General features: G+C 40.4%; 1 protein-coding gene across 4 annotated transcripts in view; it reads left to right on the forward strand.

Annotated features, from left to right (window-relative positions):
- Window positions 1-272: 272 nt before the first annotated feature.
- Window positions 273-18,504, forward strand: part of COBLL1 (cordon-bleu WH2 repeat protein like 1) — a 79,080-nt gene continuing 60,848 nt past the window's right edge. For 2 of the 4 annotated variants that reach the window (XM_066190036.1, XM_066190038.1), the window contains exon 1: window positions 273-577. In XM_066190036.1, the coding sequence (XP_066046133.1) occupies window positions 504-577 (74 nt within the window). In that variant the 5' untranslated portion in view covers window positions 273-503. Of the gene's footprint in view, window positions 578-603; window positions 695-6,153; window positions 6,245-18,504 lie in introns of those variants that run through there. The other 2 variants (XM_066190037.1, XM_066190039.1) reach the window with 2 other exon arrangements.

Consider the following 18,504-nt stretch of genomic DNA (forward strand, 5'->3'; position numbering starts at 1 on the left):
GCCCCGGGCTCTGCGCCTGGCTCTCCCCCACCTGTGGGGATTTCGTCTCGCACCCTGGTGGCTGGAATGGGAAAGGGCTGAGCCCGAGGCGGCCGCCGGGACGCTTCCCTCGGGGAGAGGAAAATTCCAGCCCAGAGGAGCGGCCCTGCCCCCGCTGGCCGCTGACAGCCCGCGGCCGGGGCCGAGCGGAGTCCCCGGTCCGGCCGCAGCTGGAGGGACAGCCGGGTGTGTGGGGGCGGGAAGGAGGGAGGGAGGCGCTGGGATGGGAACAGGGAGTCTCTGTGTCTCCGCGCGTGCCCGAGCGGGGAAGGTTCCGCGTTTCAAGTTTCTCGCCGCGAAGCTCAGTTTTGCTTTTTTTTTTTTTTTTTCTTTCCCCTTGCTTCTGTGTTTTTTTCCCCTACGCCCAAGGTGTGGTTCCGCGAGCGGCAGGAGCCTGGCGCAGCCGGTGACCTCGGCCGCCTCCCCAGGCAGGCGCCCAGCGTCCGCCCCGTAAACAGCGGGGAATGCCCGAGCTCGGGGGCGAGGCGGCGCCGGGGGCTGCGGAGCGGGGCCGCCCTCCTCAGCCCGCCCCGAGCAGGTGAGGCGGGGAGCCGCGGCTGTGCGGGCGGGTCCCCGGCTTGCGCCCGCCCTGCGCTCCCTTGGCCGCCGGCATGGACGGCCGCGCTCGGCCGGCGGCCGCCCCGCCACCCTCCGGGTAAGCACAGCTCCGGGCGCCGGCGGGAGCGCGGCCGCCCCCGGCTCTGGAGCGACAGCCGGCGGGAGCCGGGGCCGCGCGCGGGGCTGGGTGAGGTGAGGTGAGAGCGAGGGGGCACCTCGGGTCGGGGAGGCCGGTGCCGTGCGCGTCCGGCTGTGAGGTGCGGCGCTTGGGAGGCAGCCAGCGGCGAGAGGCGGCTCCCCAGCGCCGGGGGTGGGCGTGCTCCCTGTGCCCTTCCCGGGGCTCCTGCGGCGGGGGGAGGCGGAAGCCCCGGGCGGGACCGCGGGCAGATGGAGCGGCGCCGCCGTTAAACGGCTGCGGGAGCGGCCGCGGCGCCTCGACGGCACCTCGGCCCGTTCTCCTGGCCGGGGCTGCGGGACCGGCCCGTCGGCCGCCGCCCGCCTTGGCCGTGCCCGACCGAGCTGCGGCTGCAGCGCCAGCCCCGCGGGCAATTCCCGCGGGGACGAGCCGCAACCCGCCCGCCGGCGTTGCCGTCCCGGTGCCTCTGCCGGACCGCAGCGCTGCCGGGACCTGCCGAGTGCACGGCACTGCCGGGATCGGCGCCTCTGGCAAATCCTTGCAGGTCAGCACTTGCCGGTCGTAGCATCCTTTGGTGTGCGGAGTCAACTTCCAGCTCTCTGGGCGGGAGTGGTGGCGGTTGGAAGGGCTGCGCCCTCCTCGGTGCTCTGGGAACTGCCGACGCTGGGGTAAAGAAAACAAACAAGCAGCATCTGTTTGGAGTAGTAAAAGCGTTGGCTTGTTTATTTTTACGTGTTAGGCCCCTCTGTTTTTATTTTGCTCATAGTAGAAAATCTAACGTTAAGGAGTATCTTTTTAAAATCTTAAGTAAAACTACCCCAGTCATAGATCAGGAGTAGGAGGATTTTTCCTTTACGGGCCAGGTACGTTTGAAGAAAGTTAGTTTACTCAGTGACTTCACTAGGAACTAGAGGGAATCAAAATACTGGTAAGACTGCTGAAGTTATGTGTAAATAGAATGGACAAAATGCCTGGTGGGTGTATTTTTTAACACGAACGTTTTTGTGAAGCTTCCATACTATTTGCAAAAATGGATTACTTGGATTGCTGACCAAGTGGCTACAGGATAAACAGGTGCAGATGATGGCAATTTACTGTAGTATTTGCAGTAGTAATCTAACCAGTTTGAAGTCATGACTGTAGTGAATATGGAAGACTCATAAAGGGAGGGGTATTTATTCACTGAAGGCCTTGTCACCATTCTGTATTTATATGTAGTCGTTGAGAAATAATATCCTTAATCAATATAGAAGGTATAATTATGGTTTAGATAATTATTGCATTTTTAAGACTCTGTGTACTTAAGCAGAGTGGGAAGGACTGAGTGTAGGATAATAGTGTTTTTTTCCAGGTTAGGGAGTGGCAAAAACAGTATGCCTTGGAAGTCTTCAGTTTTACTTGTGAGCAGGCACATAAAAACAAGCAAAAAGACACAATTAAAACTTTGGCTGTTCTGACAGTTCCTCTAGGCCTGTTGCCTGCCATAAAGCTGTTTGGTATAGTGAATTTTGGCTGCTGCTTGACATCTGAGTTCTTTTTATGTGACTTCAAGCATCTGCCAGCATCCACTTCTCAGTTTTGAGAAGCATATAGCTATCAGTAGTGCTCATTGCATTAGCCCTGCAGAGAGATTTTCAGGCCTTTTATCAGCTGTTCACATATAATTTGGTACTTAGAAAATCAAGTTGCCATGCCTTTCTTACTATAAAAGTTCTTTATTGACAGTCTTAACTATTTCTGTAAGATGGTCTCATTTGCTCATGAAATGCTGGATTTGAGGAAAAAAATGTGGATATACCAGAAAAGAAGACAACTCCCAGTTTTACTGAAAATGGTCCACAGATACATTTTTGAATAGTATGCAGTTACTGTTTCCTCTCTGAGATTATAGGAAAATTTGTGCAATCTGGGAAGAATTTCAGTTGAAATAGTATTTTTCTTTAAATGTATTACCAAATGATGTAATACAGTGCATTACAGTTCTTCTTTACTTGTCTAGCCAGGTTGAAAATGTTGTTAATCTGCAGCTGAAAACTGTTTACCAGCCAATGTGTTCCTAAATCACTGTTTGAAGTTCTGTGGAGTAATTGCTGTTAACTCTTAACAGCTGAGAAAGTTGGTTTATGCTAACTACTAAGAAGGTAGTGCTTTGTAAATTTTCAAGCACTGATGTTAGTTAAAGCTTGGAACTCCTACATTACTTGATCTCTGGTGGCACTTTAATACAGAATTTTGTTATCAGATATATGGGGAAAAACTTTGGGAAAGGATGCTGTCATATCTTCTTTTTTTGCATGCAGGATTATGCTTTTCTGTTGAAAATTCGTTTATTAAAACCGGTTGTGGATAAAAATATTTGTCTAAATTCGGTGAGAAACATGCCCATGTTATTCTCTCTGTACATTCAAGGTAAATAAGAAAAGAATTTTTTAAAAAATGCCCTCTGCTGGATTTTTTTTTTTGTTTGTTTGTTTATAATATGGTGAATAGAGAGTGTGCCCAGCAACTGGCTGGAATATTTTGGAATATGATGAATAGGAGGTGTGCCCACTAACTGGCTGGCCATGACACATAGTTTCTTCTCCTGGCAGGAGAAACTTGGCTGGACGGTTAGGCAGTTTTATAGCTCATCTATTCTACCCTGAGTCTGAGCAGCACTCAGGGCATAGACCTCCCCCCAGGCCAGTTGCCAAAGTCTTCTCCTGTTCATCACAGAGCTGAATTTGCTTTATGAAATGATAGGAAAATGTGTGATTTCATATTTGTAAATAAAAAAAGAAGTGGCTGTAGTTGGTATCCTACCTTCTGAACACAATTTTCCTACTGTTGCTGGACAGCAATCCTGTAATGTGGAGCTTTTTTACATTACAAGTAGATGTCAGTAGCTGACACAGGATTTTACCATGAAGAACTGTATTATGGCTTAATATGCCATTAGAATATTGGAGCAAGTGTGAATTTTAGTAAATGTAATATTGATATCCTTTGAAATACCAACCTTCATGTTGACATCCACCTTTAATTCAATTGTGATGTTTCTGAGAATTTAGTGTTATTTCATTTGTTCCCATAAATCATATTTAAAGCTATATGTTTGCATACAGAATAACAGCTTCTGACTTGCTTTACGCAAGCAAACCCCCTTTGTTTTTTTTCATTTCCATTATGTGTAACAAAAACATGCTGAGGAGATGGAGCTACTCTCCAGGGCCTGGTCCTGTGGGGAGAGGGGCCAAACAGCTTTGATTGGCTCAGTGCACTTCTCATGTGTGTCTTCAGGTTCTCATTCACTGGTGCTTGTTGTAGTGGATGTAGCTGAAAAATTTAAGGAGAACAGGAGAAAAGCCTTTTTCACATGATTTTCAGGGCTGTCTCAGGAATTGAGAGATGTTTTCAGAAAACCCAAGAAATTTACCTTTTCTCTTGCACGTAACTGAGTTTTTGTCAAATCATTTCAGTCACATTACAGAGACATCAGCTGTGGCACAGTGTTGGCAAATGCCTGGTGTCAAGCCTGGAATACTGATTTGAGCTCTCTTCCTTCTCTTTCAAGTGTTCGTTTGAGTCAGCTCACAACATAGCTACAGGTTTGTTCAAGTATAAATGAAAGTCCTTCTGTTGCAGAGTGTGGGAAGGGGCAGCAAGCGTAGCAATAGCTTCAAACCAAGCATTCTGTGCCGCAGCCACAGCCCCAGAGTGGGTAGATGTCTGAATTTGCTCAGTTTGGTGAAATTTACCTAAGGGTGAAACTACATTTCTCTCTTGCAATGAGTTAGCTGTTTCCATTGCTCTGTATATTGTATACACGTGTTTATCATTAAGTGCAAGGCCTTTTATGCTCGTGCTACTAAGTGGTAGCGCTGTCTAGGATCAGAGGTTAGGCCATTATGGGTCTAACAATTAGTCCTATCTTAGATATGCTTTGTTTCTTAGACCCCGAGGACTTCAAGATAATACTTAGTGTGTTCTTCTCACCCCATGACCCTGATGAAGAACAAGTAAATAAGCACTAACAAAATGGAAAGAATTTTGAGAATTTGGGTCTGTAGAGCTTGCTGGATGTTTGCAACTGGGAGTTAGCCCCTTTGTGGGTGAATGCCCATCAGGAGCCACTCGAATGCTGATCATTCCAGGGGCCAATTTGCCAGTTGAGTTCCAAATGGACACATAACTCTTCTTGAGCGGATTATGCTGTTCTTCTTAATGTATCTGCCTTAAGCAAGGCAACCTCAATAGTGGCTGTTAAAAGCTGTTTACTCAATCTTTGTCAAGTCTGAAGTCATAGCTGGGTGCCTATGGAAGAGTTACTGGTAATGTTCCCTGTTGGAGTGTGTTGCTGTGGGAATGAGATCAAGAAAACTTAAGGGGGTGGAATGTAGATACTGGGGTGAAAAAATGTGTAGGAGGGTAGTGCACAAATCGAAATCAGCAGAGTTGTTTCCAAGCTTTGTCTGAGTGTGCTGGTATCCTGTGAAGAAGAAAAGTGAGAGCTAGATAGTGTGGTATCGAAAGCATTTGAAGGGAAAAAGCACTTGAGACTAGTAAGTGAGTTTTGGTGTTACCTTAGGCTAGGTTCTTTTCTTTCTGCAGTTACTGGATTTTTTCTTAATGTACTTCTAATGGGACTACAGTGTTTACATAAACCTGAAGATCACTGTTTTGAGTAGGTCCATCTGTATTGGGTGGAAGAAGAAAAGAGTCCATTGTAGGGGACCAAAACCTTAGATTCCAGAGGAAACTGAAGGTCTTTACTGGACATCTGTCATCTGACAGACAAAACAATTGAGTAGGAATATTTTAAAGTCACAAACAAATTATTTCTCCTGTAATCTGGCAACACCTAAATAGGTCTCCCTTCATAAAGTGCTGTACCGTTTCTGACTATCTTGACTGTAGCTTGGAAAAAACTTGAGCATGTTGGTTTTTCTAGCCTGACTGCTGTTCTGAGCTGCCACTGTTGTAGTTTTATGTGTGCTGGGGAAAGCAGATGCCCGATCATCTAGCAAGCCCTTGGAGCTCCAAGAAGGTTAGCCTGCTCAGCTAAATTTTTTTTTTTTTCTAGAAATTACCAAGTTAGTATAATGAGTTGCTATGTTAAGGTAATGGATACAAGGAATGCCAGGTGTTCTCTTTTATGGCTGCTTGCAAGTTAAACCGGATCTGATTGTGCACTTTCTTTTTTTCTCACCTGGCTCTCACTTGCTTCCCCAGCAGCAGCCCCTGCTACTGTAACCTAAGTTCACAGAGCTGTCTGCAGTTTAAGAAAGTTGCTCTTCACTGTGAGTAGCTCTAAAAGAGCTGACGTCAGGGCATTAGAGGATGACAAGAAGCCGAGATGTTGGCTCCTAGATTCCTGTAGGGTCCTGTGGCTGTGCCCAGCATTAGCACAATAAAAAGGAAACTCTGTGCAGCTTGCAACAATGGAGGGCTCAAGGAGGAAAACCACCCCTGCTGTTCTGAGCTCTAGCAACCAATTAAAAACTTGATGCTTCACCTGAATTCTCTCCCGAGGTAAGGTCTCACAATTAAAAATGCAGCTCTTTATGAAGTGAATTTAAACACTTACTAACTGGAGTTTCAGTAGATGTGTTCTGACTTAAAATCCTAATGTGACAGACTGATGGATATAACTGCATTTTTTCATGGCTTAAGAAATGTTTTTTTATGCAGAAATGGAATACCATGGGAGTTCTTACAGAATTTAGAGTTCCTGGATTTGTTTTTATTTGCTAGGAGGTTATCCAGTTCAGAAGGAGCATGTGCATTTGTTTGGTTGTTGAAATGATCAGAGTGCTATTGGTGATCAAAGGATGAGTCTCTAATCTATCTATGAAATATCTTCCTTGGGAACTTGTATTAAAATGTCATCTCTGCTCCGTGTCTGTGGTTGTCAGGATTACTATTTTCAGTTAAAGAAAACAGAGCATATGACTATTTTTAGCTGGGCTTAAGCTTTCTTCTGTGAGAAAGCATTGGTTTTGTTGAGAGCTTTAGCTCTACAGAGGTTCTCATTGAAGAAAAAGTACAGCTTGGAAGCTTTCTAAGCTGTGTTTTAAAAACACTTCCTGCACGTTTATTTGATTTTCATTTTTCTTCTGGAAATAGAGCTACTTGGTTTGGAATCTTAATAATAGACAAACAAACCTCTCCTTCCCAAACAATGCAAACCGTTGCTCTATGTTAAACAAGAAATGTTGTGATTTTGAATTTTCCTTCAACAGAAAGAGACAAAAAACCTCCAGCAAGGAAAACACCGTCCTATCTCAAAAGAACAGCATTAGAAATATGTGTATTTTTCTTTAAAATCAAATCAATCAATCTAATATTCCTGAGTTACTGATGTATTGATTTAACATTTTTTTTGTTTTTATGGGCCTTGGTTTTCTGTTGAGAATTAGTTTTCCCTTTTGGTATTTTATTTTACTTTGATGTCAGACCTTCAGATGGATTTTCTTCCAAAGACAGGAGCTTTTCTATTAATGGGGCTTGACAGGTAATTTTTAAACATTATGCAGTGGGAGAGCATAAGCGTTTTCTGCTCTGTCCTTAATACAGACTTACAATTGACGAAGTTTTCCAGAGGAACTGCTTCTTCTATTTTTTTTTTTTTTCCACTAAAGGAATTAGATTTTTTTGTTCCACTCAGTTTGAATGTTTGCTTATTTTGTTCGGATTTTTTGTCCATCTGTGTCCCCTCCTTGCCCACCCCCTCCTCTTCCCCCCTTCCCTGTTTGATGTGCTGGGATCTTTGCTGAATTAAATGAGTTAAATAAGAATGTTCAAGGAAACGGGGCCATCAGTAGCATAGTGTTACTATTGCCCAGAAACTTTTTGTATGTAGGTGTCAAAATAATTTAAAGGACATTAGGGAAGAATAGGGTGTGCCAAGTTTGGTTTGTGGTTTTTTGGTTTTTTTTTGTCCTTCACTGGTTTGCCATTAAAGTATCATTGTATTGCTCTTGATTTTTGTAAAACTTAGCTCAGTCCTTCTGTACTGTCAAACTACTCTGACAAAACAACTGGGCATAATGTTGCAGGTTTGGGATAATCTACTGAGTTGGCTATTGTTTAACTGTTCTTGTGACAGCAATGTTGAAAGCTCTTATTATGTGGCAGGAATAATGCTTTGTCTCTGATCTACTAAAAAAAAAGGGGGAGCCAAAGCATCTGTTAGTAACAAAGTTGAAAAAACCAAATGTTTACAACTTGTCATGCTGGGTGTAACCCTTTGAAGCCAAGATGGAGTGCTTCTCTCTTTACTAGTAGCTACCGACTTCAACATTCTGTCCTTCTCATTAAAAATAATGTTGTGCAGAATTCAAAATGTAGCCATTCTGGCCTTGAGAGCATAGAAATTATTTACATGGATGGATGGGGTTTTTACTTCTTTAGTTAGTAAAACGAACAAGGAGTGTGTTAGTTGACAACAGTAGTCTAGTAGGTGGAATTTCTGATAATTTTCAGACATTTGTGTAAAATCAGAAATTCAACCTGTGCCATCAATTTGGGCTTTTATTTTTAAAATTTTTGATTTTTAAAAATATTTTCATATTCAGAATATTTAATTTCTCATAAATCAGGTATTATTGTATATGTTGAAAGCTGTTTTCAGGTTCCCAACTTTCATTTGTGAAGAGTTACTGCTTTTTCCATTTACCCTCTGAAGTCTCCAGACATAAACTTTTCTGTATCCTCTGCTGGTCTCTGATTCATGGTCTCTTACTTCCCCTTGCCTGCAATTTTGATCCTCTCCTTCCACCCACATTACAAATCAGCCTCACTAATTCCATCCTTGGCACCCTCCTTGAGCTATATTTGCCTCATTCACTTTTGAAAGTACTCACTGCTTGGAGGAAGTTCTTTTTGCTCAGTCTTAAATGTTTGTAAGTCTACAGCTACTAGTAAAGAAAGATATTCTTCATTTTTGCCTGAAGGGGTAAGAACCCAGCAACCTGAGTGGATCTTTTGGCATTCTGGCTTTGTGCATTCTTTTAAATCTTCAGATTTAGAAAAAGCCTGGCCCTTCAGCTTGGTCTTTCCATAAATATTTTTTTCTGCCCCCCCACCCCCCTCATATCCCATTCTGTCTGTATATAATTCCTCTTCCCCAACTTCACTTTGAAACTATAAATTCTTCTCTTTATAAATATGCTTTTTTGTTTAAAAATGGTGTATTTTGTTTTACCTAGCTCAACGCATCTGATTCCCTTGTACTTATATGGGCATTGAGAATATTTTTCACTACACTGTTGAAGGGCAGAAGGGTTTCCCAGGCCCTTTTATGTGGCATTTTAAAGTGGGGTCATTGGCTGTCTTTGTAGTTGCTGAGCTCATCTGCTTACTTATCTGTAGTTGAGTAATGCCTTGGACATTGCAGGACTTCAAGCTGAGGTCTTAAGGCAGGCAGTGATAGCTACAGACATGAAATAGGATTTTTTTTTCCTTTATTCAAGCAAGTCAGAGTTTACCAATGACTTTGATGGGCCAGTGGCAGTAATTTTATTCATGTATTGCATGCTATTCTTTCTCAGAATTAGATGTCTCATGACACCTGCATGATAGATTGTCAGGAATTTGTCATAGAAACGAACTGATGGTTCTGGGTCAGATGTGTCTTTACTCGTTCAGGTTCTTCATGCTTCTCTCATGTTTCCTGATGGTTGATTGGGGTTTTTTGGAGTAGGGAGGGGGCTCAGTTTTTCTGCCAAGTGATATGTGCAGGGATCAGAGGATCTTGAAATCTAGATAGTTTTTGTGATATGTTTTGATGGTTCTTTTGCAGTGCAGGGCACAAAATCCTCCCCTGCCCCATCCTGGGTACTGTTGAGGTATTCTCAATACATCAGGAAATGCTTGTTCACTTTTGTAGAAAAGCAAGGTGAAAATGTAGAAGATAGGGAAAGCCAAACCATTTTATATGCACTTCTTCAGAGCTGGTTGTCAATAGTGAGGGGTATAAGAGAGAATCTGAAGAGGCTTATTTTGGAAAAGTCATAAGGATCTGACATCACTGTCTGAACTGTTGGAATCTCTGTCTGATTTCTAAGCATCTTTCTTTGACTGTTCTTATATTTCCACTGCCCAAACATTCTTACAAACTTTCCAGTCTTCCTCCCAAAATACACTGCTGTAATGCATCTTTATCCATAAATCTTAATAAAGAAGGAGAGGAATGCAATGAATTGTAAATGTTGGATGAAACCTTAAAAGTATACAATGATTTACTTTGGAGAAGAAAAGGGGATGTGGTACTATGATAATTTTAGAAATAGTCAAATCAATTGGTTCTTGCTTTTTGAGTGTGGTGGTTTGTTTTTTTTTGTTGTTCTTGTTGTTGTTTGTTTTTTGTTTGTGGTGGTTTTTTGTTGGTTTTGTTTTGGTTTGGTTTTTTTCTGATGGTGTTTTTTAAGATATTGCTTATGGGCTCCAGTTGGTAGGTTTTCTTCCTGCTTTTATTTGCCCCAAATTTTCCTGGATTTTGTAGTTGTAGTATGTAAAGCCTGCCAGCTAACAGGTTTACAGGAATTTTTTTTCTTTTTCAAGACTTCTTAATCCAAAATAAGATTTTATGTTAGAATTGAGACTGTTTGGAAATAATGACACATAACATAATTGTTGAGATTTTATCCTATACTATGCTGCTGCTATAGATGCAGTCTTTGGAGTGACTTGGTACCCTGACTGAGTGGTCTTGTGGAAAGATCTCTGTAGTGTTGGTCACTGCTCTGCCCCTCTGCATAAGAGGCAGCTATCCTGCACTCTATCTCCACTAGAGAAGAACAGCTGGATATTCCTTCTCATTTCCTGAATGAAATCTGTGTATTCTCTGACTGGTTGATGCTGCCTCTTCCTCTCATGGTGGAGATGGATAGTAGGAAATTACGTGTCCAGTGAATTGTTTATTTTGTAAAAATGTTTGTCAGGGCCACTTGTAAGAGCTTTAACAACTTTATGTAGAAACGCCCTTGCAAAATTCTACTCTAGTTCATTGAGAAGTGTGCAATTAATTTGCCAACAACATACTCTTGGTAAGGAAAAATGGTTAAGTATTTAAAGAGTCCTTCTGTTACAGGAAAACAAAAGCTCTGAGTTTAGAAGTACTTTATAATGTTTTAACTTTCATTTAAATTTTTTTTTTTAAATCTTACGAGATCTAGAAAACTTTATATATACACTTATTGGCTTTCCCACATCCTGTCACATCATATTTCACATCTCAGTCATAGACTGGCTGTTTCCTTGAGTCAGTTTGTGGTATCATGTGAATAAATGCTCAACATGATCTAAAGATCTCCCATCTGTCTGTAAAAGAGCATGTGATCCTTTATCAGAGACAAAAGGGCATAGCTAAATACGGCATTGCATTGGCTGGAATTAACTCAACTTAAAAAACTTTGCTTCTGTTGATAAAATGAGATCCATCAGAAAATGTGAGTCACGTTCTCAAACTGATGTAGCTGTACCACTATGGTGTACCATTATGATTACCAGTGACTTGGATTAACAAATGTTTTCACTTAAGTATTTAAGTGATGGTGAGAAAGAAATGACTTGGTCTCTTGGTCTATGAGAAAGGCTGATTGATTCAAAGATCTGACACTGGATGTGGAGATTAGTTTGTCCTCTTCTCCCCATTTTTTTTGTTTCTTTGTTTGGATTTTGATAGTCATTGAATAATTGACAGGTTGCATACCTCCCTCCCTTATGGACTCTCTAGGTAGAAGGCAGTTTGTGTGTCTTGTTCTCAGCTGAATAGGTTTGCTGCTGCTGTTGAGCTGATGGATTCAGTTTGTTGCAACTTCACGTCCTCTTCTTCAGTCAGAAGAAGCCAGTGATAAGTTGCTAGTAATCAAATCATGGAAGTGTGGAGAAGTTCCTTTTTCTGTTTTTAATGTTAGACAATGCTTTTGTTTCTTTGTCTGTATTCACCTTAGGATATTGCAGTTTGTGATATTTTTGAAATGTCAGCTCTGAATTTCTCTATCCAAAAACCCTTTCAGCTTTAAGCCAACAGCATTATGCTGATGACTTTATATCCATGTAATAAAAATTTCTAAAATTCTGATCATTGTCATTTGATGTGTGTCAAAAGAACAGTGGGATGGCAACTAGCCACAATTTCATTCTCTGGTATGAAGCCAGAGTTCTTTTCATGGATTTCCTCTGTTGGGAGGCATTCAGAACCCAACCCATACTTATTGGGAGAGATAAAATGTGGTACTTGGGGGAGGTTGATGGGCTTTAGGTTACTGACACTTAATTTACTCAGCAGGGTGAGGGTGAACTCTGGAAAAGTTCACAGATTTGCAGCTGAGTTTTAGTGGTCCTTTGTTTATGTCTTGTTCTCCTTTATGATATGTATAGATAGATGCTCATGAACTTTTTATCCAAATTGACTGCTCTGGTTTTCCACTTGTTGACTTCATTTTTATGACAACAAGTGAAGCACTGATCTGCTGCAGTTAAATTTGGGGAAATCATGACAAATTGTAGAGATTTTAGAAAATGAAATTATCTGCAGCTGGTCCCTGGCCTATCTCTTACCATTAAGGACAGGAGCAGACACTGGTCAAGGTGATCTGATCTGCATCCTTGTCACTTTGGCTTCTTCTGCTGTACAGTGTTGGCAGTAATTTTTCCTGTTCTTTTCCCCTACCACAGCCTGTCTTCTGGTCAGACAAATCCAAGGTTCTCTGTTGGGCTTGAATCAGGGCCATTGACTTCTAAATAAGAGATTTGTTCTGTATTGGTATTAGTAATTGCCTTTTTGTTTTCACTGAGATTGTACTGATATGCAGCTTACCACTTGCTTGAGGATAAATGGGTAAAAGATGTGGATGTCTTATAACTAGCAAAACTTTCCTCGTTTTATAAGTTTTTAGTGATTTAATATATTCAATAAGCAACAATTTCTTCTAAAACTTTTGAACAAATAAAGTGGTAAACAGTTAAGCACTCTTGATCTTTCTATTTCTAAAGTGTGACAACATGTGAATGGCATGTTCATGAGTTACTGCATGGTTACAGAGTATGAGCATGTAAATAATTCAAAATGCTATTTGGCTGGTTACTTAAATGGGTAAGAATGTGGAAAATACTGCATTTCTGACAGGATTCCGATGGTTGTGATAACACAGGATAGAGAATTATTAAATAATCCATGTTATGTCTGAAACATTTGATCAGACATATATTCTTTTAGGCATTTTACAGAGATTTACTGTTATATTCAGGGAAAACTTCTAAATCTAGGGAGAACTTAAAGAGATGGTTTCAGATATCAGGAATTTTTGTGTTTTACATACTTTAGGAGATCTGGCAGCTGAGATATTTTTGTCATTTCCTTTGAAATCCATGAAGTAAGAAAACCCTTTTTGTATGAATTTTCTTGGGTGGCTTTTTAAATGACTTCCTGGGTGGGAGAAGTGTGTTACTGTATTTAGTTAACATTTATAAACTTAAGTCACATTGTGTCAAAGTTTGCAGTAAATGTCTATGTGCTCTGTGGGTCAGGTAGGTGCCATGTAAGAATTTTCATAAGGAAAAACCCAGGAAGATAAAATGCTGCTAAGTTGAAGGGTGCTGTTTCTCATAATGACAAGGCACTCGGTTATGGGGACTCTGATAAATAAAGCCTGTAGACAAAGTGCCCAGCTGTACTTTAAGATGAAAACAGGATGTTGGTTGTATTGCTGCAGGACTGCTGTATAAATCAAAGGATATGCTGTTATTGCTGTTCAAGGAAGCTGTACTCCCTTAGAGTGGGTCTGTGTATAAAAGAATGGTAATTGCTGTCCTTATCAAGGACTGGCAGTTCTCCTTTTCCAATTGTGACCTGGTGAATCCACCTCAAGCTCATGACTTAAAGCCTTGCCAGTTATTTTAATCTCCTATTCAACAGGACAAAAGGAATGGGGTTATTTTTATCTCTTTATGATTGCTTAGAACAAGTAGAAAACCCCTTTTCTATATTTAAGTCAAAGGTGATTTTACTGAGGAGGATGTGAAATATTTCCCCAGTGCCTGTTAAACCCTGTTGGTTCAAGCTGTGTCCAGTTAGTCGTGGCATTTGGAAATGGCCAGGTGGCTTTCTCCCCGTGCCAGTGTCCTTGCTGGGGTTTTTTTTTTCTTTTTTTTGCATTCACTTGTAGCCTCTTTGAACTTTTTTTTTTTTTTTTTTTTTTTTTTTTTTGATAGCCTAAGCCATTTTTAGTTTGTTCTCATAGTCTCTTTTAAAGGACTTCTTTGCCCTGTTTATACTGTTCCTTAATGCCAGCTAGAATGGTGTTGCCTTTTTTTTTTTAAATTAATAGTTTTTACGCTTCTAAGCACTACATCCATGTATACTTTCTCTCCTCAGGAAGAACGTATGCCCAGATACTTTTCTGCTTTTGATTTCCACCAGTTTATTTTTGTCTTCAGGGAAATCATAAAATTATTTGGCTTGGAAGCAACCTTTGAAGATCATCTATTCCTACCCCCATGGTAGAGCTGTAGTGCACTGTACAAGAGCCTAGATTGTTATTTAGGAAATACAAGTAAGTTTTTCTTAGGCAGAAGTAGCTGAATCTGGAACAACAATAAGTACCTGGATAAAGGTTGAATTGGTATTCCTGTAATATGCATATGTTTTCATAGAATTTTTTCTGGCTAAGTCCTCAAAGCCAGAACTATTTTGGTGGAGTGATTTTAGCATAACAGCTTACACTGATTGGTAGAGTGTTGTCATCCTCCTAGCATTTGTATTCAAGTGCAGAGTTAGCCTTGCTGTAGTGAGGATCCTGACCATGAACCAGTTGGGAAACCATGCTGCTGATGGAAGCAGAGGAACAGAGAAAGAGAGAGAAAAGACAGCAGCGGTGAGCCAGGTGTGCAGTACTGTAAGGGAAAGCAGATGTAATCCGCTCTTGAAAGAATATTCACACAGCACAAACTTAATATGGTTTTAATATCAATTGTGCTTTGTACTGAAACATAGATTCATCTTTCAAATGCATAGTTATGCTCATAATGACTATTCCATTATTTACCATCACTTATCTACATTTCACTGAAGTTCTGTAAGGGAAGGATATTGCAGGAACTTTGTAGGCAATATGTAGGCCTAAACTGTGTTTAGGCCCTTGAGTTACTTATGGGTATTGCATGTTCATAATTCCCGATTCCTTAGGGTACTCACTTCTCAGTATTTTTTATCAAAAATGTTGATAAAATAACTTCATATTTAAAACTAGGATTTGGCTGTATTCCAATAACAAGTAATGAATGTGTTTTTGATGAACTAAAGCCTCTCTAATCTACTTGTTTCTGCTTCTTCACAGGGGAGGAAGGAGTTTCAAAATCTTAAATGTGTTTATTTTCTTTACTGCTTGTAAAGGAATTAAACAGGTGTGAAGTCTCTTTTTGAAACACAAGGAGTTTCTGTCTCCAGTACAGATCAAGTTATGTTGGGTGTACTTGGGAGGATACAATATTACATACAGAGATAAAAAACTTCTGTGAAGGGGAACCTTTTCTGGGGCCAGAAACTAAGTTTTGAAAACATATTTTTCAGTTATCAGATGCTCTAGTGTCTGTAGCAGTGGTTTATTAAATAGGGGTAATGTATTAGGGTTGAACAGTGATTTTGGAAAATGCCCATAATATCTCAATAGTCATGCTCTCTGGCTATTAAAGGTAAACTTTAAATTCTAGCTGTTCATATAAATGTGTGGTTCTTTCACAGGCCAGAAGCATGGTTATCGGAAGACATGCTGTGGAATTACCCTGGTGTGACCTTTTAACTGATGGATTTGAAAAGCATTAAGCATTATTTGAACTGGTTCAGTACTCTGAAGGCCTCTTAATTGTACTGCCAGTATTCTTTTTCTTAAAACTTGTAATGAGGAGGATGTTTTCTGCAGTGCTTGTCTCAGTTATGCACTCACACAGGCAGCTCTCGCTCTGCACTTGTATTGTACCTTAAAATAATTCCGATTTGTTTGGTTGTTTGGTTTATTTTAATTTTGAGCAAGTGCTATGACTTTTCATCCACAAAGCAAATAGCTGTTGCTTTTGATTAGTAACTTAAACCTTGGCAAGTACGTAAATTCCTCAGCAGGGCACTGGTTTTGAAGAGCCGCTTATGTTCCAGGGGAAAACTTTTGAACAGATTGTTTCAGAACATGTGATTTTTATTTTTTTAAAACTTTTTTCCTGCTTCTGTGCTACATTATCTGCACTGATTTACTCCTTTCCTCCAGGAAACACATTTGCATTAAAGATCCGGTCTTCTGTTTATTTAGTTTCTGCTGCTTATTGCTTCCATGGGGTCCTCTTTGACCTTACAAACAGAAAAATTACTGATATCCTGGGAATTAAATCAAGAAGAAATTAAGTATAAGGAGCTGATACATTCTGGTGTATTCTTTCGCTGATCAAACATCTCTTTTGACATGCTAAGATACTCAGTAGTAAAAATAAAGAAAATTATTAAAAAAACCCCTAAAGGGGAATGTTTTTCATAGAACCTCTGATGCTTCACTTAAGGCTTTAAACTACAAGAGTCAGGTATGTCACCAGTTCCTATTGTTAAATGTTGGCTTTGTCATCAGAAAATACCAGTATTTTCTGGAAGGTACTCTAACCTGGCCTGAATCCATTCTTATAGAACTGAGCTGTTTTGACTGACTTTTAGGTAGAATAGTTGAATTGCACCATAACATTTCATAGTCTCAGCTGATACACCCCGACTTCTGTTTTAATTTGGTCAGCAGATGTAAGGACTCCTGCTGCAGTTAGTGCAATACTGAAATAATTGTAAGTATAAGAGATCATTCAGTTTGCTTTTAACTTAATGATATGCAGCAAATCCAGTGAAATAACAGTGAGAGTTCTCCTTTGTTGGTTTATTTAAATTGTATTATGTTATTATAATTTTGTTGGAAATAAGCAAGACTGTTAAGAGATAAAGCTGTCATATCAAAGAATTGAAAGGGTTGACCACAGTGTTGTTTGCTTAATGTCACTTTAAATGTCTAGACTTCCTAATTTAGTCTCATTTGAACATAACAGTGTCATGTTTGGAGACACAGGATGCCAAGAAAGGAAACAGATGACTTACATCCCTTAAGCTTCCATAAGTGACAGTTTCAGATTTTAATTTGACAATGAAATGTTGGGATTTTTCAAAAAGAGCTACATGATTAAAGAAGGTGGGCTACCAAGGCCTACAACTGGATGCCTTGGCAACTAAGCTTGTATGTACTTTTGCCTTTTGTCTTTTTTATTATTAAAAAAAAAAAGAATAATATGAACAGGAGTGACCAACCTGAAAAGGCAGTTTCATTCTTCCAGTGGAGAAGCTAAGAACCTGGCAGTGTTAAGTTTATGGCTGGACTTCATGATCTTAAGGGTCTTCTCCAACCTAAATTTTTCTATGCTTCTGTTGTTCCTTCACACAGTCACTTAGCTTCATCACTTAACATCAATTGTGATGAAGTTATGCAGTCATGTAATTGTAAAAAGATAGAGAGAAATGATAGCTTGGTCTAGCTCTAAAATTTTTCTTGCAATTTTCTCAGAAGTTTTTGTCATTGTTACTATTCTTTGCTTTTGACAGTCACCTGATACCCTTGTTAGCCAACTTTGACACCAGAAAGCTAATGGTATTGAATATTTTTAAAGCTGTTGGGTCATATTTGCAGTCTGAAGAAGTGTTTCACATAGTCTGCAGTGTTACTGTGGCAGAGGTATCCCTCATTCAACCTTATTTCACATTGGCAAATATGTAGAAGATGGAACTATGGGAATGTAAATGATGGTGAGCTTGAGAAACCCTGTGATCTTATGCACAGAAATAGTGTGCTGGTGTGAAGTGTTTTATGCACAGAAATAGTGTGCTGGTGTGAAGTGTTTTATAAACATCCATGTTTTAGCCAGCTTAGGGTTTGTTCTGTTTAGCAAAGAGATTCAGCTGGGCCACTGGTGAGTATTTAGGAGGTGTGATCTCGTGATTGGCATCATGATTAGCAGTGGGGCCCAGTGAGGTTGTGTAGCCACTGGCTGCTCCTTAGATCACGAACATGGTGAGAGGCTGGTGGACCTTATGAAGAGGCATCCAGCATCACTCGGTTTCCTCTGTCTTTACCTACTCTTAACTCCCAATTTGACATGTGAATTCTGGTATCTCTTAGCAGCAAGTCAACACCTTGTTTGAGGCTCTTTACATAAATGAAGTGACAAAGCTGTATCCTGTTTTTCTGCTCCCTGTCAATATGTCTGAGTCAGTACTAGACCAGCTGTATCCAAAAAACTTAATTTGTGGCTGTCCGAGAACTTTCAATACAGAACCACTTGTGTGTTATGATAGTGGCAGTAACATGATTGCATCAATTTTCCATCCATCTTCACTCCTCTGTCCTACTGAAATTGCTAGTCTTCATGACTTCTGAGCAGAAACTGGGACAGGGACAAGATTGTCAAAGTGTGATGGGACTTCTGCATTACAGATTTTGGACTCCTCCCAGGATGATTATGATGATAAGAGTCAACTGTCTTAAGTTTTAAATTTGGCAAATTTGTACTCATAAGATCATTTCACTGAACATTACAAAACTGGCTTTGCATGTGTGTTTAGCTTATGCTGTAAAGCATGCCGTACAGCCATACAGATGGATATTTTTGTCTCTTCTGGATTTTTTTTTGGATCATGCAGTACTTGGTTGTTCATTTAAAAGAAAATATTTGTGTTCTAAAAACAAATGACACACACACAGCTGTGTGGCCAAGTG

Source organism: Chamaea fasciata, unplaced genomic scaffold (genome assembly GCF_029207755.1).
Source record: "Chamaea fasciata isolate MVZ Bird 193981 ecotype frontalis unplaced genomic scaffold, bChaFas1.0.hap1 SCAF_8, whole genome shotgun sequence".
NCBI lineage: Eukaryota > Metazoa > Chordata > Aves > Passeriformes > Sylviidae > Chamaea > Chamaea fasciata.